General features: G+C 40.1%; 1 protein-coding gene across 2 annotated transcripts in view; it reads left to right on the plus strand.

The window, feature by feature from the left end:
- ADAMTS18 (ADAM metallopeptidase with thrombospondin type 1 motif 18) overlaps positions 1-17,924 on the plus strand; it is a 129,803-nt gene that overhangs the window by 68,346 nt on the left and 43,533 nt on the right. For both annotated transcript variants that reach the window (XM_059667390.1, XM_059667389.1), the window contains 5 exons: positions 498-657; positions 2,017-2,122; positions 5,574-5,711; positions 8,402-8,555; positions 14,205-14,300. In XM_059667390.1, the coding sequence (XP_059523373.1) occupies positions 498-657; positions 2,017-2,122; positions 5,574-5,711; positions 8,402-8,555; positions 14,205-14,300 (654 nt within the window). The remainder of the gene's footprint in view (positions 1-497; positions 658-2,016; positions 2,123-5,573; positions 5,712-8,401; positions 8,556-14,204; positions 14,301-17,924) is intronic.

Here is a 17,924-nt window from a genome sequence, read left to right on the forward strand (position 1 = left end):
TTGGTTAGTTGATTGATGGTAACCTCTGATATGCCAAGCCCTTTCTTGGAAATGTTGATATAGGAGTAACTGAGCTATACTCAACTACATTTCTCATGCTCTATTGAGGAGGCATTGAACTTTATCACCATTAATTTACAATTATATTCTAAAAGTTATAATACTTTTGTAAAGGTGGTACCAGCAAGACATGAACAAGGATGTTGCTAACCAATGTCAGGTTCCTTGTTGTAGAAATATAATTGACCATAAACTACACTACTGAAACTCTTGTAGTTACTTTAAATATTGTGAGCATTTACCTGAAGTAAATTTTAGGCGTTTCTTCTTCTTTTTTTTTTTAACCAATTGTCACCAACCTTAGCTCAAGTTTTTTCCTCTACTGACCTTTCTCCCTAGAAACATTCTGTTTCTGTGTTTGCCTGTAGAAATGGAATGATTCAACGTTCTCATCTCTGTGACAAATTCACACTCTGATTTGTGTGGGTTTCCCATAGGGAGGATTATTGATCAACCATCATGCAGACCAGTCTTTGAATAGTTTTTGTCAGTGGCAGTCTGCCCTCATTGGAAAGAATGGCAAGAGGCATGACCATGCCATCTTACTCACGGGATTTGACATTTGTTCCTGGAAGAATGAACCATGTGACACTTTAGGTATGGTATGAACAGATGCTTTCCACATACCCCTGGTAGCTGAAAACACATTATGGAATCTTTCTATTGGGTGGGTGACCCTTATGATCATTAATAAGGAGACCTCATACTTAAATGGTGGAGTGTCCTCACTGTACCCTCTTGTGAGTATTGTTCTATTCAACTGAGCTCAGTCCAGAAGGGGGAGCCCACTTACTTTATTCCTTTCTCTGTTTTTCTTTTTAACTCTATGGAGGCTCGTTGAGGCATGAGATGAATTATTTAACTAGAGAAGCCGTGGTTTATTCCATAAGCATCATGACTGCAGAGCTGGGTGGCTGAAGAGAATGTGATTGGTCTCCATGGTACTGAACTGTGCTCCTTGGTGGCAGTGTGTCCTTTAGGAAGTTAGTTGAGCTTTGAAGGACTCAGACCTCCTATATTTGTACAAGACAGTGAGTGAGCACTAAAGCTTCTACATCTGTACTGTGTTTTCTAGTGTATTCTATTGCATATAGTAGGGATTCAACAGTTTGTTTAATGAATTGATGGTCATCTAGATCAATATTGATGGTGATGGTGGTGGCGGCGATGGTGCCATCCACGATGCATGCCTGTGCATTAGGTCCCCGGTGATCTCATACCCTGACTGTAAGGTGGGAGCAGTCCATTCACAAGTGTGCGTTTAACACTAACTGGGTACGTAGCCCTGCTCTACTGGTTATGAGAACTCAAAACTTGGAAGAAACCAAAATCGTGTAGTTTAAGATACAATCAAGGACTGGCTGGAATGATTTTATAACTGTTCTCAGAAGGAACTGGTTTTTGGAAACAGGAATATTGATCACATTATAGTGAACAGGAGAAAAATGAATTTAATCTATTCACATTGTTTAGGCATTTTCATGTTATATGCTTTAGAAATAGACCAGAATGTGTGTTCTCTTAGAAAACAAACCTTGAGCTTTGATGCAGATACTACTGTTAAGTGAGCATTTTGCATTGGTTTAGCGATCATTTCATCAGCTCCTCTGACCCAAATAGTAAACTTAGATAAGGCATATAAATGTTCTGTGACTTACTGTCCTATATATAAAATGAGAATTACAATATTCAACTTCAAAGTGTTGTTAGGAGGATCAATTGATTATAATATCTTTAGAAGAAAGAAAATATTAAACACTACATTCATGTGTTTGGACAGGAGAGAGAACCATATTAGTGTTTTCCTGCAAAAAAAAAACCCCACAAAAACCCCCCACAAATTAATGAATTCATTAAACTAAAACTATGCAGAACATTTGGAGCACATAAGAAATGATGAGGTATCTGTGTGGTATGTTCCCTTTGGACTAACATTTGAAATTGATCTTTCAATAGGGTTCGCCCCCATCAGTGGAATGTGCAGTAAGTACCGAAGTTGTACCATCAATGAGGACACGGGGCTTGGTCTGGCCTTTACCATCGCTCATGAGTCAGGGCACAAGTAAGTGACTTTATATGGAAACGGTGATTCATTGACATTCCCCTAATGATTATTATTGATATAAGTAGAGTACTTAGGATAAGTCTGTGTAAAGCTTAGAATACTGTCTGACTGGATGAAGGGCTCAATAAAGGCCCTTGTGGATGTTGAGCTTTTTAAACAACAGCATTTAGTAACCACATTACATTCTGCAAAAATCAACTTCAGGTTGTCTAATAAATCCTCTGGCAACTTAGGCATTTGTTTATATTCTTTCATGTTTTACTGAAGATACTTTGAGTTTATTATAATAAGGAAATAATGATAGAGACATGTAAATTCTCCAAAGTAATGGCATGTTAATTGTTTAAAAACTTTTGATGCATTTTCTAGATATTCTTTTAGTTGGCATCATTGCAGGCACTTTTGTGAGACTATAGTTAGGAATGAGGAATCAGAAACCTAAGAAAAATGAGATGGATGTATTTTACAAGGCATATGATCTGGTGTGGATAAAATTCTACAGAGAATTTTTAAACATTATTTGAGCAACAGCATCTACATTGGGATAAGCATACTGCTTTGCAAAATGACTATTTCAAGGGCAAACTCTTTGGATGTATGAGTTTAGGCTTGTGTATGTGTGTGTGTATGTGTGCCTTATATTTGACATTTATATTGAATGCTCATTTTCAGAACATCCAATTTCTGACTTAAAAATAAAAGCAAATGTCATCTATTCCACAACTATAATTTATATTTGATATTTTGGTGTTAGTCTCTCATGAGCTAAATTTATTATCTCTAGGAAATTTGAATCTTGACGATACCGTTATCTAATAGTTTCCTAGAATTTTATGTATATACACAACTGCTTTCATAGCAAGATATGAATGAACCAATTTTACCATGAATGGCGGTGGTGCAAAAATGCCCATTAGGCACAAGACTCCTTTGTACAGCGCAGGAAATAAAATATCTGTGAATGTCAAATGTATATCTAAATTTGTTTCACCAACACGAAGTCCAAATTAACAGGTCTCTCACTTTTCAAAATACTGGCCATTAAAAACTTGACTCATTCTTGGTTATAAGTTAAAGTAACCAAAATTAAAATCCAACATTTTAGTAAGGAAAAACAAAGACATTCTCCAGATGGGGTGAGGAGAGAATGGTCAGAATTAGAAGAAAGAACAGATATAAAATAAAATATACATACTCACGTTCTAAAAAACATAGCCTTATAGGGGTAAATTTTGAAACAGACATTTCATGAGATTTTGATATGCCTTTTGACATGTGCTAAGGAAAATGTATATTATTCTCTAAAATGCTGTTAAATCAAAATAAATTAGAAAAGTTAACATTTTAAAGTTCAAAATTCAATTCAAACTTGATTTTATTATGTTCATAAAACTCCAGTGAAATGCTAATTTAATTACCATTTCCACTTTAAAGACTTTCATCTCTCCTCACCCATTCCCATCTGTCTGATTTTTACCCTTTCCTCTGGTTTTGATATATGAATTTCCTTCTGGTTTTGACTTTCACAAATACGTTTAGAAAGGAGTGTCTCCCAGACTAACTCCCTTAGTCTCCTGGTTCAGTATAAAGAAGAGTTGAATTGGGCAAAGCTGAGTAAGAGAAAATGCTTTCTCTGAGTGTTTGTTGAAGAAATAATACCTATTTGTAACAAAACAAAACAAAACAAAGACAAAAACTATTTGTGAATCTGCCACCTATAAATAGCGGGGGCATTCCCTGATTCTGTCACGGTGCACAGCCATCTGGGGTTACCTGCCTGGTCAATTGAGAGGAATGTTAGAAAAATGGCTAGTTTTAGACATGAGTTACAGTGGAATCCCACTTATGGTTATAACATTATCTATTTACATTTCATTGTAATATGTTATCTGGTAGAGGCTACCTTCAAAGGATAACTACATAAATAAGATTATATTGGAAGAACGTGTTTATTTCCACAGGAATCCTATCTGCTTCATAAACATACGTTTTTTTCAGAGGAAAATTATGCTCCTTTAGATATTTTTGTTTTGCTTTATTTTTTAATATATTTTTATCGATTTCAAAGAGGAAGGAAGAGGGAGAGAGAGAGAGAGAGAAACATCTAGGATGAGAGAGGACCATCAATCGGCTTCCCCCTGCTCACCCCTTACTGGGGATCGAGCCCACAACCCAGGCATGTGCCCTTGACCGGAGTCAAACCTGGGACCCTTCAGTCCGCAGGCCGGTGCTCTACCCACTGAGCAAAACCAGCTAGGGCCAAATTATGCTCCTTTAAATAATTAGGTTAAGAACAATTTAAGTTAATGATAAAGTTGATATTTGTCTATTATCCGCCTCTCTAGAAGAACCACAAAAAGCTTCCTGGTGAACTGGGTTTTTTAGAGATGATTAAAGACAGTTATTCCCCTATCCTCTACCACTTTACTATGGCCTGAAGTAAGCGCTTTGTGGCGTGTGTATTACACGTGGGTTTGTACATCACTGTCACATTTATTCTCCCAGTCAGGAGATTTAGAAACCATGTAAGTGTAACGTGCATGATTTATAGGGAGTGAACCACCTAAAATTATTTTTACTCTGTAATTGCTAGAGCCTTCTGTGTAAAATGGGACAAATCAAAGTTTTCTCATAAAATGCACTCAAAAGAAGTCTTTGATATGCCTTCAATAGACGGGTTCAGCCACTAATTTGTAAAGAGGTTTATGATTTAATTATGACCAGAGTTTGCGATTTCAGCTAATAAATGGGTCACCATTACAAGTTTGTGTCACACTAGCGGTATGCATGAACAGCCCACAGTTTTCCATCAGCTTCTCTCTGTACCTACCTCCTACTCACGCTAAACTTTCTTACCAAAGTTCCACAGTTGGTGGCAAGAAATTTTGCTATTTGAATAAAAAAATAATTTGACTCCCTCTTCACTTCAGTTTAGCTTAAAAAATCTTGACCAGAATTTTAAAATACGTAGCAGGCATACCATTCTTTGATTTTTTTGCGGCCAAGACATACTATAACAAAGCTGTCAGCATTCTTTAAAATTTTCTCCAAGAATTTCACAACACTTTATGTAGTAATTAACTTTTGTATTTCCATTTTCTTATAATCTTTTCTTTTTAAATATATTTTTATTGATTTCAGAGGGGAAGGAAGAGGGAGAGAGAGAAAAACTTCAGTGATGAGAGGGAATCATTGATGGGCTACCTCCTGCACTCCCCACACTGGGGATCGAGCCCACAACACAGGCGTGTGCCTTGACCAGGAATTGAACTATGACCTCCTAGTTTATAGGTTGGTGCTCAACACTGAGCAACACGGGGCTGGGCTTTTCTAACAACCTTGATCACTCTCTCTCCCTTGGGCTCCTTGATTCTTAGGGCACCATTTTTCTCCGCTGATTATAATCATGGAAGTGGTTGTTCACAGAAGGCTTTGTTGTTTGCTTCAGCTTCGGCATGGTTCACGATGGAGAAGGCAACCCCTGCAGGAAGGCTGAAGGCAATATCATGTCTCCCACACTCACCGGAAACAATGGGGTATTTTCATGGTCTTCATGCAGCCGGCAATATCTCAAGAAATTCCTTAGGTAAGACAGGCCAAAGCAGGGCTGCTCCCAGGTTTGGAACAGTGCCAATGAACAGTGTTCAAGAAGTGTGACAACAAATGTGCAGTGGGAATATCTTCTGACCCCTCCCCCCAATGAACAGAAAGGCTGACACATTCTGTTGATGATGATGGTGGTGGTGATGATGATGATGATATTGTCATTGTTGAAAAAACAGATTAAAGGCCTAATACTGTACTATATGCTCTCCACATGATGCCTCATTCAGTCCTCACAGCAATCCTATTATGTCCTCATTCTAGAGCTGAGGAAATGGAGGATAATTGTGTTGCCTAAGGTTCTGCGTCTGCTAAGTTACAGACATAAGACCCACCCTTAGTCTAATAGGAATCCAAGATCTGTGCTTATAACTATTCTTCTTATGACCTCCAGAGATTGCTAGCTGTATGGGCTTTTCACTGTGACTATTTTAATCTGACTAATCAATTTGGTTGTAAGAGTATTAAAACACACTAAAATGGTGTGCATGATATTAATGAATGGAGATTGCCTTGATTGGCTATTTTGTTTGGAATGGTTGAGAGCTAGTTCTATGTCCAAACGATATCCAAAGGGGTGATAGCTATGTAAAATTTATTTTATAACTAAGAACTCTTATATTACATTAATAAAGTGTGAATTACAAAGGTAGCACTACTTGATTCATATTAAATGATGAACCCAAAGTTGAAACTCTCTGAAGTTTCCTTTAATTTTATTTAGCAATAATATATATTTGACTATTTGACCATTGTAACAGCTCTATATAGTTATATGCATGTAGCCATATCTTATTAATCTATGTTGACTCTAAGAACTTTCAGGTTCTAATCCCATCTCCCTTTGACCAGATGTTAGGAAAACTAAACATTTCTTTGGGAACTGATATTGATGCAGTAGTCTCCCCTTCTTTGTGGTTTTAGATACGTATGTTCAATCATAGTCCAAAAATAATAAATGAAAAATTCCAGAAATAAACAATTTAGAAATTTTAAATTGCTCCTCATTCTGAGTAATGTGATGGAATCCACTCCCTCTCACTAGGGATGTGAATCATCCCTATGTCCAGCATTTCACACCATATACGCTACCTACCCCTTCATTATTTAGTAGCTGTCTTAGTCATCATCAGCTATCAGAGAATGTGAGAGTTCACATTCACATAACTTTTATTATAAAATATTGTTATAGGTGTTCTATTTTTATTACTAGTTATTGTTAATCTCTATGGTGCCTACTGTATAAACTTTATCAAATGTACACATGTATAGGAAAAAGCATAGTATACATGTACTGGTATACTATGATTTTTCAGTACTATCCCTGTTTTCCGGCATCTACTGGAGGTCTTGGAACACATCTCGAAGAAACGCGGAGACAACCGCACTTTTTTTACCTGTACCACTGCATATTATTTACAAATGCTTATAGGTTTAGCAATAGATACAGCATAGGCAAAGCTGATTAAATGCTGATGTCTAACAAATGCCGTCCCAAAAGATAGCGAGAAATTGACAAACCTTTTGCTCACAATAAGCTTTGTCACATAGATTTTCTTTTTAGTCTTAAGTTTATGATTTGGTGCCTGAAATTATCTTTTCTACCTCATGTGAGAATAGATATTATACATCAAGGTCAACTCAATATACGGGGGGGGGGGTGCAAAAGAAAGCTTATAGTTGTTTATATGAAAAGTAATACAATAATTAATAATAATACAAGAATAAACTCTGTTTGGGGTATTCGCAACTATAACCTACTTTTGCCCCACCCTGTAGATAGAATTTCCATTATCTATGTGAAACAGTTAAATGCCTTTGGATGATAATAACGGCAGCAGCTGCTAACTTTGAACACTTAACTATGCTGTGTTAAGCGCTTTCCTTTTTCTTGTTTGATCTGTGGGACGATGTTCATGGGAGTCCTTGTCATAAAGGAGATGTCCAAGAGTTGCATGGTTGACTAGGACCCCCATCTGTCTGACTCCAAGGTCACACTTAGCCACCATGCTGTTTTACCTCTCATTGATATCATAGTTTCATTAAGTCAGTGGAGATAAGGTGATTTCTAAGAATAACCATGCCATCAAGACAGCTCGTCCCAGTTAAACATGCCTCAGGGACATTGCTCTGCCTTATGCCCATGTGTCCTTTCTCCTGATTTCTTTCAAAAACCTGATCACTTTTTACTTGAATATCATCTGAGGTAAAATACATCTTTGATTACTTCCCCATTATCTATAAAAAATATATCATCACTTTAAACTCCATGAACATGGGCACTCTCTGTGTGTTTAGTTTATTCTGCTCCCTTAGTGCTTAGCCTATGCTGTCCACAGAGTAGGCACACAATAAAAATCTGTTGAATATTATTGAGCAAGATTGTTGGGGAAGGCTTTTAATATGTTGACCTTGCCCATCTCTTTGCAGGCCAGGTCACTTGGATGGCTATAACTTTAGTACCACATGAAACCCTTTATGACTGTATAAATTTCATCTTAAACAGGAAAAAACTCACTATTTGGAATAAATACGCATTTTAACCTTAAGCACATACCTATTTCTTTAGCCATGTTATATTTTTCTCTGCACGAATGCATTCAGAGGTGCATGATTTGAAGTTGCAGATCACAGATAAACAAGGTCATTAACAAGGCTGTGTTGTCCCTGCAGTACACCTCAGGCTGGGTGTCTGGTGGATGAGCCCAAGCAAACAGGACAGTATAAATATCCGGACAAACTCCCAGGACAGATTTATGATGCCGACACACAGTGCAAGTGGCAATTTGGAGGAAAAGCCAAGTTATGCAGCCTTGGCTTTGTGAAGGTATGTTCGCTTGTGATTTGAAACTTACATTAAGATCCTGCCATGTGTCTGTGTACCTAACCGAAGTATAAACATTTAGTTTGCTAAGGCCAAGGGTTGGAGTCTGGGTTATCTCGAAGATGTCAGTTGTTTGGCATGAAAATTAAGTGGCAATTTTACCATCAGTGAATTATCCAGCCTTATCCCCCATAGACCATGCCTGGTTTTAATACCATCTGACTGCATCCTTGAAAGAACATTCCTCTGCTGGAGACGAAGATTTTTATCTCAAGTAGTAAATCTGGGTACCATAGCTTTTACCTACAGCTCATCTCTGTTTTCGGTATCATCATGCTCACATTCCCTTTTAATATGATATGTTTGAAGTAATCACCACCCAAAATACCTACATGTGCCTTTTATATTATACAAAAACTCTTGATGGCAGCCAACTCTTTGATATGTAAACATTCAAGGTGTATCTTGAGCAGTCTTAATATGTTTGTGTCAAGCCTTTCATGCATCATTTGTGAGAAAGGTAGATGGGAAAAGCAAAAAAGAGGATGTACAAATGGAGGAACATTGTTCTAGTTGGTCAAAAACTACATCACTGATAACCTCAACATCACTAAAAAGTAGATTCACTTTTAAGTTGGTTTATCCCTAGTACCACAAGAGAAACATGGAAATCCTAGGTCTGGATGCAGAGAAATTATGGAATTTTAAAGCTAATTTTCCCTCCTCTGTTCCTACTCTTCTTCTTTCTATTGCTCCTCTTTTCTTCTTCCTCTTTCTCCACCCACCACCACCATCACCACCACCATTCTTACTATCATTACCATCAATACCACCGGCACCATCATTACCAATAGCACCACCACTAAGTTCAGTTCTAGGAAATAATAACCATTAAATCACAGTTTTGATATGGGATTACATATTTCTCTAATATAATTTAAATGTATAACTATTAGAGAAGTTTTATACATACATCATCCACAATTTTTTGGTCTGTTCTCCATGATACATGAACCTATATGATATGTATAAATTAATACACTTATAACTATTTCAAATTACATATTAAGTTGATGCATTTGGCAGAGTAGACATTGCATAGACATTCACTTTGTTGAAACTGTTTTCTAACTTTGTCTCCTGGTCACTTCATTCTTAGTGGATTCACTAGCTTATTCATTAATCAAATGTGTATAAAGCACTTACTCTTCAGTAAATGCACAATTGGTAATGAGTTAGAGTTTCTTTAGTAATATAAAGGAAGTTTCTAAAATTACTATCATTCCTTTAGGATCATACATTCAGCAAACATTTGTGGGTGCCTGTTCTGTGTCAGACAGTGTGCAGGGCTTAAACAACCATTCTTAAATCCTGGACCTTTTTTTTTTTTTTTTTTCTGAAAACACACCATGCTTTTGAAAGATAGCATCTCAGTGTGATGGTCTTTCTGAGGAAGCAGAGCAAAGGGAAATGGAAATTCCAGACTAAAGGATGGAATAAAATTAGGAAAGGCACAGGGATAGGAATGCCTGGCGGGGTAGGGAGATTTGACTAAGAGAGAGATCATTGACGATGACTAGGGGGTAAGGTAGAGAAGGTAGGGTTGGTAGGTGGGACCTGAATGTGGAATATTTCTCCCCCGACCGCTGATGTTTTGGTATTATTCCCAAACCTACTTATAACTTGGACCATGGCTGCGTCTCTGAGGATCATGAGGAGGTGCCTGCCAGGAGGAGGGGTTTCAGAACAGCAGTCTCCTGTTCATCCTGTTGATCTCAACAGGTCAGACCAGCTCCAGCAACACAAGAACAGGATGACGTTCCTTTTCTGACCTTTTCTCTTTGCTGCCTATTTTTTGCTTCAATACCTCCTAGAAAGGCAGTTTTGCAAAAATGTTTAGAAGCAACAGAAAAAGGAAAAAAAAATAAGATATCATTTTCAAAGTGTCCTCGCAAACCAGCAGATGCAGTAGATTAGCATCACCTAGAACAGTGATGGCGAACCTATGACACGCGCGTCAGAGGTGACACGCAAACTCATTTTTTTGGTTGATTTTTCTTTGTTAAAATGGCATTTAAATACATAAAACAAATATCAAAAATGTAAGTCTTTGTTTTACTATGGTTGCAAATATCAAAACATTGCTATAGGTGACACAGCACCAGAGTTAAGTTAGGGTTTTTCAAAATGCTGACACGCCGAGCTCAAAAGGTTCGCCATCACTGACCTAGGACTTGGTAGAAATGCAAATGCTCAGGTCTCATCCAGGCCCAGAAAATAAAAAACTTTGGGGTGAGGCCTGGAAGTCTGTGTTTGAACATGGGCTCTAAGTGAGTCAGATGCATGCTCAAGGCAGGGGGCAGTGGGGGGGAGAGCTACTGAATTAGATGATCTTAAACTTTAAACACACTCACACTCACACTCACCCACTCACTCATCCACTGGCCTTTGGCATTAGATAGACTTGAGTCTAAAGCCTTTGAAATACGACTGGAGAGCATGGCCAAGGAGCGACAGGACAGAATGTATGGCATTGAGACTCCTCGAAAGTCACACCCAGGCAACAGGAGACCGCGTAGTCTCTGTGGTCATTTCTCTTTCCCTTAAATTATGACTTAAGTCTAGGGAATTACAGATAAGGAAAAGTGAGTCGAATATACTGGGGGGAAAAAGAGGGAAGAATGAGCAAAAAAGTGCAAACTCTCATTTCTGCTTACTTTGAAAGGGAGCTTTCTCAGAGGACCCGATGGCCGTCAGAGCATGTAGTCGGCTGTAATTACGTTTGACTTCTGTGCTTCACCACAAAAGAAATAACATGTTCGTGCAGCTGCCTGACTTCGCTCTGGAATCCCTGTGTTTTTGTGTTTGGCTTTATTTTCCTGGTCTTCTCGGGCTGCCCCCTTCCCTTCGCCCTGTGGCTTGGCGTTGGCGGCGGAATCTGGGCCTCTGCTTCTGTCTGCCCTGGGTCATCTCGGTGGCTGCCACATAGGCGCTGGGAGTGTGTTTGTGTGATGGCTGTCCCCTGGCTGTAAGAAGGAAAACAATTTAATCCTGAAAACCTTTCTCACGGTGGCTTTCACGGTTTCAATGGTCACATCCAATTCTTCCATTTTTTTATTATTTTGTTTTTTATGGCTTTTTTAAAAATATATATATTTTTATTGATTTTTTACAGAGAGGAAGGGAGAGGGATAGAGAGTTAGAAACATTGATGAGAGACAAACATCGATCAGCTGCCTCCTGCACACTCCCCACTGGGGACGTGCCCGCAACCAAGGTACATGCCCTTGACTGGAATCGAACCTGGGACCCTTCAGTCCGCAGGCCAACGCTCTATCCACTGAGCCAAACCAGTCAGGGCTGTTTTTTATGGCTTAAAAAAAATTTTTTTATTGATTTCAGAGAGGAAGGGAGAAGGAGCGAGAGATAGAAACATCAATGATAAGAGAGAATCATTGATCGGCTGCCTCCTGCACGCCCCACACTGGGGATCGAGACCGCAACCTGGACATGTGCCCTGACCAGGAATCGAACCTCGACCTCCTGGTTCGTAGGTCGATGCTCAACCACTGAGCCACGCCAGCCGGGCCATTCTTCCATTTTGCTGTAGACTGTTCTTTTCCCACATTAACTTGTCGCCCTCAGGCCCAGCGTCACACGATACGGTGGCGCACAGAGATGAGGAACCTGATTCACAGTGCTGGGAGGCTGCCCTATGCTTTCTCCTAATGTCAATGGCAGGTCCATTTCCATTGGAACATGTTGTGTCTTCTGAGCTGTTTGGAAGTGGCATGTGTGGCACATGTCGGGCTGCTGGTGGCAGCGGTGTTTCCAAGCGGTGTCCTGAATAGCCTGCCCATCTCTCTGGGGAAGGGAGGGTAGGATTTCATGGTCTGCAATAGCACACTCACTGCACACATCTCTGCTTCCCCTGTGTTTTCTTTTCTCCGTCCTTTGGAAAACTATTTTGTGAAATATTTCTAAGTATGTCCTTGCTATATGTTCTAACCGTGAAATCCATATTAACCCGAATGCTCAGGGAATTGGGTGCCTGTTTAATTGAATTTTCAGGGCTACGACAAGTGACCACAAAAATGATTTTGTTTCCAACCTGGTGGTTGATATTTCCCCCAAAAGGAATGTGTTCACACTTCTACCTTAGTCAATAGAATGTAGCAAATAAAATGAAATCACTTTGGCGTTTTGTGATTTTGACATTTTATTAGCGACGTCATTCCAAAGAGCAGCTTCAACTGAATGAGCTGGAAGGAGTCTGGTTCAGTCCCCTTTCTTTATCGTCAGGCAGTGGAGGCCTGGAGAAGGGAGAGCTTTCTACCATCCATTGATGGTAAATCCCGGTCCAGAGCAGTGATCAAGGGCCTGCAGTGATCAGGCCATTTGGGGTCCTGCCTTTGCCACTTACCAGCTGTGTGACATCATGGCTTTGAATGTATCAGTAGCTTTCTCACTTTCTCCATCCAAATGAATTTTTATAATGAACTGGTTCAGTGTCTTCCACTAAAAGGCAATAAGATTCGTTTCCTATGGCTGTCACAATAAATTCCCATAATTGTCGTGAGTTAAAACAACACACGTTTATTTCCTTACAGACCTGCAGGCAGGCATCAGAAGTGAGTCTCACTCGGCTAAGATCAGGTGTTGGCAGGGCTGTGTTCCTTCTGGAGGCTCTAGAAGAAAGCCACGTTCTTGCCTTCTCTAGCTTCGAGAGGCCTCCTACATTCCTTGGCTCATGGCCCCTTCCTCTATCATCAGAGCCAGCAGCATCCCCAAGTTTGCCTCCCACTCTCATCTCCCGGGTTCTCTTCGGTCTTCCTCTTACCCATTGAATGGACCCTTGTGATTACCTTGTGCCCTTCTAGAAAATTTAAGATAGTCTCCCCATCTCAAGGTCAATGGATGAGCCGCCTTAATTCTCTGTAAGGTTAATGCTTCTGTGGTATATGACCTCACATACTCAGTTTCCAGGCACTAGGAGGATGTGGTCATTGTTGGGGGCTTTAGTCTGCCTACTACAGAACAGCACGGGAGTTTATGTATTTCATAGACCTACTTCAAGAATTAAACTGTCTAATGCTTGACAATTACTGTAAAGATAAAGACGGTAATGACAGTGATCATTTACATCCTGTATCCTTGAGAAGAACCCTACAGGGGCACGTGCTAACATGATCACTATTTGGCAGAGGAAGAAACTGCGCATACCAGCCTTCCAGAACATGTGCACAGGGCATGCAACCTGGAGTTTCCAGACAAGGATTGGAATCGGGCTTTAGTCCAGTCTTGGCCTCTTCTGCTTCACTGGTTGTTATATTGTTGTTTTGTTTCTGTTGTTATTAGAAACCAGACCTCTTAGCTTCCAGCCAAATGGTCTCTAAATTAACTACTGTTCGCTCCCAGTCATTCCTAAACATACCTGAATGGCAGAGGGGGGTTGGGGGGAGAGGGGTGTAGTGTAGGGAATTCGTCAGTTAGAACATACTACTGGTTACCTTGCTACTACCAACTTCTCTTGCCTTCACTTTCTGGATAAAGTGTCATTTCTGCCACCTCTGAATATAATATGTGTACGAAAACTTTGGATTTTTTATTTTATTGAATCATCACCCTTACCAGTTCCTCCTTTCCTTTCAGGACATTTGCAAGTCACTTTGGTGCCATCGAGTGGGCCACAGGTGTGAGACGAAGTTTATGCCTGCAGCGGAAGGGACCGTTTGTGGCTTGAGTATGGTAAACTGCATACTTGTTAGATTTTGTTCTAGAAACTTGATGGAGCCTAGAACCCAACCGCAGAATAGAATGCCTCTCTGTGTCTATGCTCTGACTTCTCACCAAATGAACCAGCCTTAGCTAGCAGCTTCTAAAGCTCAATGCGAACATAACCCAGTTGGCTTGATTGTTTAAGATTTTGTTGTTGTTGCTTTTGGCCTTTATTTTTATTTTCAGCTGGAGGTTTGAGCCAAAATATTTCTTTTCCAATGAGCTGATAGGTTTCATTGCATATTCTTTGTCTTTTAAACTTGATTCAGCATAGAAAGGCCTCAGGGAGCAGATAGCCCTTTGATAGCAAAGAAAAGATGGCCCCTCCATACAAGGCCTCTATTAAGCACTTCCCAGGACCAGCGTGGAGCCTGGGATAAGCCCAGTGGAGGCCCATCACATAGTGACTCCTGCGGAAGGGTAAGCTATGTCTCCATCTATGTTGTACCAGAAAGTCCTTTTCGCTTGCCCGTGTCTTCAACCCTAAGAACCACTTTCATTGTGGAAGATTATGGGCGATTTTTGTGTTTTGAGTGAAGAACCCGCACATATTAGTTTCTATTTTTCTTCCCCTGTCCCAGTAGAATCTGGAGGGAGAGGTGCACTTGAAGTTCAGTAAATGTTCCAGATTTGGGGCGTTCCTTTGAAAGGCCGAGATAAGGGAGTGATGACTGATGAAAGAGCATATGAGGTTACAGGATGTTTATCTCTGCTTTTGGCTCTCTCGAGACAGCACGAGCCTGCATATAAAAGAATTGGTCCTTGAAAGTGAATTCAATGCCACAATAATTTCCTGACTACTAGCTATCAGAGACAGAAAGCTCTGGGGATACACCGATGAGTAAAACTCAGTTTTATCTCTTCAAAAATTTAGTTTAGTGGGGAGACCTGTGCAGAAGCCAACAACTCTAGCTTTCTTTATAAGCACACATTCTTTAAGCACAGAATTGCTAGTGAGGCCCATGTGAATGGGAGAGGAAGCTTGCTGGTGATTGGTGTGCTCTTAGAATCAATGACAATGAGTGGGTGCACCAAGGCGGATGCTGGGATTTGAATTGAAGTTCTTCAATCAGATGAGAGAGAGACTTTTAGTGACAGAGTAACAATAAAGGCAAGGATAGACACACCTGAAAATAGATGTGTCAGAAAAGGCTTTCTGATATTAGTTAATTCATTTTTCTAATGTCTTAAAAGACTGGCAGTTTTTCACTGTTTTGTACTTTAAAGAAAATAGACATTTAAGAAGGCATTACATGCAATTTTTGATCAGATGCACCTGTCTTATGCAATCCCGATAAGGATTCACATGAAAGCATGCACAAGAGTGGTTGGAATGACACAAAACCATGAATTAATTGAATGATTGAAAATACAGGTTCTGCTCAACTTATTTGTATTGTTAAAGCATCAAAATTTAGAACTTCAACTTGAAGATTAATAGATATTTTTGTCATTAAGAAAGCCACAGTATTATATGTGACAGGGATGTACAAGAACATACTGATATAATAAATGAGAAAAATAGTGCATAATGTCATAGGTTAAGGTTTGTTACATACATATATCCGGGATCTAGTTCCAGGGGACAAAAATGCCCCTGGATTAGACTTCAGTTAATATAACATGAGACACATCAAGCCAGGAGTCAGAAAACAGATGTCCTAACACTTTCCCCACCCACTATTTTGAAAGACCACACTATGGGTCCATATACTGGAGGAAAGCCCTTAATTGTAAGGCCACCCTCTGTAGAAAGCATTCTGGTAAGTTTCATTCAGTATAATTCTTCCTCATTCATATCGGTGGTTCTCTGAGTCTCCCTCCACTGGGGGAATGTAACTGGCTATTTATTAGTCTGTAAACTCCATGAGGCCAGAGCTATGTCTTACTCATGCTTTATCTCAAGGGTCTTGCAGAGTAGCAGCTACTCCATGTTTTATTTATTCCTCTGTAACTGGAACCCAACTGAATCCTTCCCCCTCTTTCTCCAGTCCCTCTCTCACCCTTCAGTGACAGCTTTACCATGAATGTTCAGTAAATGGGTGAGGATATGGAAGCCACATTATTTTATCTAGATCTGTGTGCAAGGAAAGAAAGGTTTGTGCTTGTTGTCTATCAGAAAAGACGCTTGCCCAGCTATGGCCATTCTATTTGAAATGAGAAGCAGGGCTAGAAATACATCTGTTTGGGTAGATACAGTTATATGTGTGTCTGTTTTACAGTCACATGGTATATGTACTAGTAGAATTTTATATATACATGTGGATTGTGCATGCGTGGGTATATATTCTTGTATGTTCCTGACTCCTCTACTAAATGAAGAACCCGGAGGAGACTGTCAATACTACGATGCTGGAATAAAAGAAAGTTGAAATGATTGAAGGGTTGGAACAGATCTAAAAAACACATTTTCAAAATAGAAATTAGGTCAGAGTTCAGATACATTGGTGGGCAATTTGCCTCCGAGGTGAGAAGTCTGTGTGTCCTGTTCAGGAGTTTTGGCTGCTGAGCTGAAATCCAGTCTCAACTAGTTGTGTAGCTACTTGGACAGATGTGTGATTCTGGGCAAGTTAGTATCTCTTTGCTGGAGTTCTCTCATCCAGAAAATAGTTATTAACCCCTAAGTACTTTGTGAGGATTACATTAGATACTGCATCTAAAGTCCCCCTCCGTCCCCTGCCTGCACCATTTGGGGTACATAGAAGCCACTTAATAAATGGTAGCTGCTGCTGTTGTTGGCTGTTTGTTATTGTTATTTTGTCTCAGCCACTGAGCTCTGTCCAGGAGGGCTTGGGGACTCTTAGTAGGGAAGATTCAGATGGGCGCTTACGGTCGATAGAATCCTCAAATGACCGATTGCTTCCTCCCCGACCCCAAAGTCCTCAACAGTGTTTCAGGCTTTCGTGCAAACCCTGAAATGGCAATTAATCCGAGGGAATGAAACAGTATAAACAGAAGAATTAATCAGTTCATGGCAAGAATTTGAAGACAGGAAGCAATATCTTGACCTAGACAAAGTGCACTAGCAAGACAATAAACAGCCACCAGCCAAATGGATCGTGGAGGCAAAGTGAACATTTGAACGTCAGACCTCCCCGTGATCCTGTAACCGAACCCCCGCTGCTCGGCAGAACCCGGCGCAGGCCTGTGGGTCTGACTGCACAGGCTTTCGGAAAAGGGTGCGCTTACGCTAAGTCATGCAGAACTTGCTCCTGGTAAAAGCACCACAGGAAAGAAACCTCCCCCAGAGGCTAACGCAACCCCCAAGGACAGAGAGGACCCGCAGCGCCTGGATTGTGTTACAGAGGAAAACTAAAAGGAAAGGTTAGGGCAGAAAACCATTCTCGCCCTGGCGAGCACATCCCTGACAAACGGAAGACCCAGAGCTAAGTCATAAGAGACCCTCAGAGTTCCAAGTCATCCGAGGGTCTTAAGTCGGGACCTTTTATACACACAAAACGGTGTTCTCTAAACGCACAGTGGGAGCTATTCAGTTTTATTAAGACAAGTGCAGTTTTTAAGACCGCTATAGGTGGAATAAACAGAAATGTTTGCATGGCTGTATCTGTTTTTATGATGAGATAACCATCAGAA

Source organism: Myotis daubentonii, chromosome 15 (genome assembly GCF_963259705.1).
Source record: "Myotis daubentonii chromosome 15, mMyoDau2.1, whole genome shotgun sequence".
NCBI lineage: Eukaryota > Metazoa > Chordata > Mammalia > Chiroptera > Vespertilionidae > Myotis > Myotis daubentonii.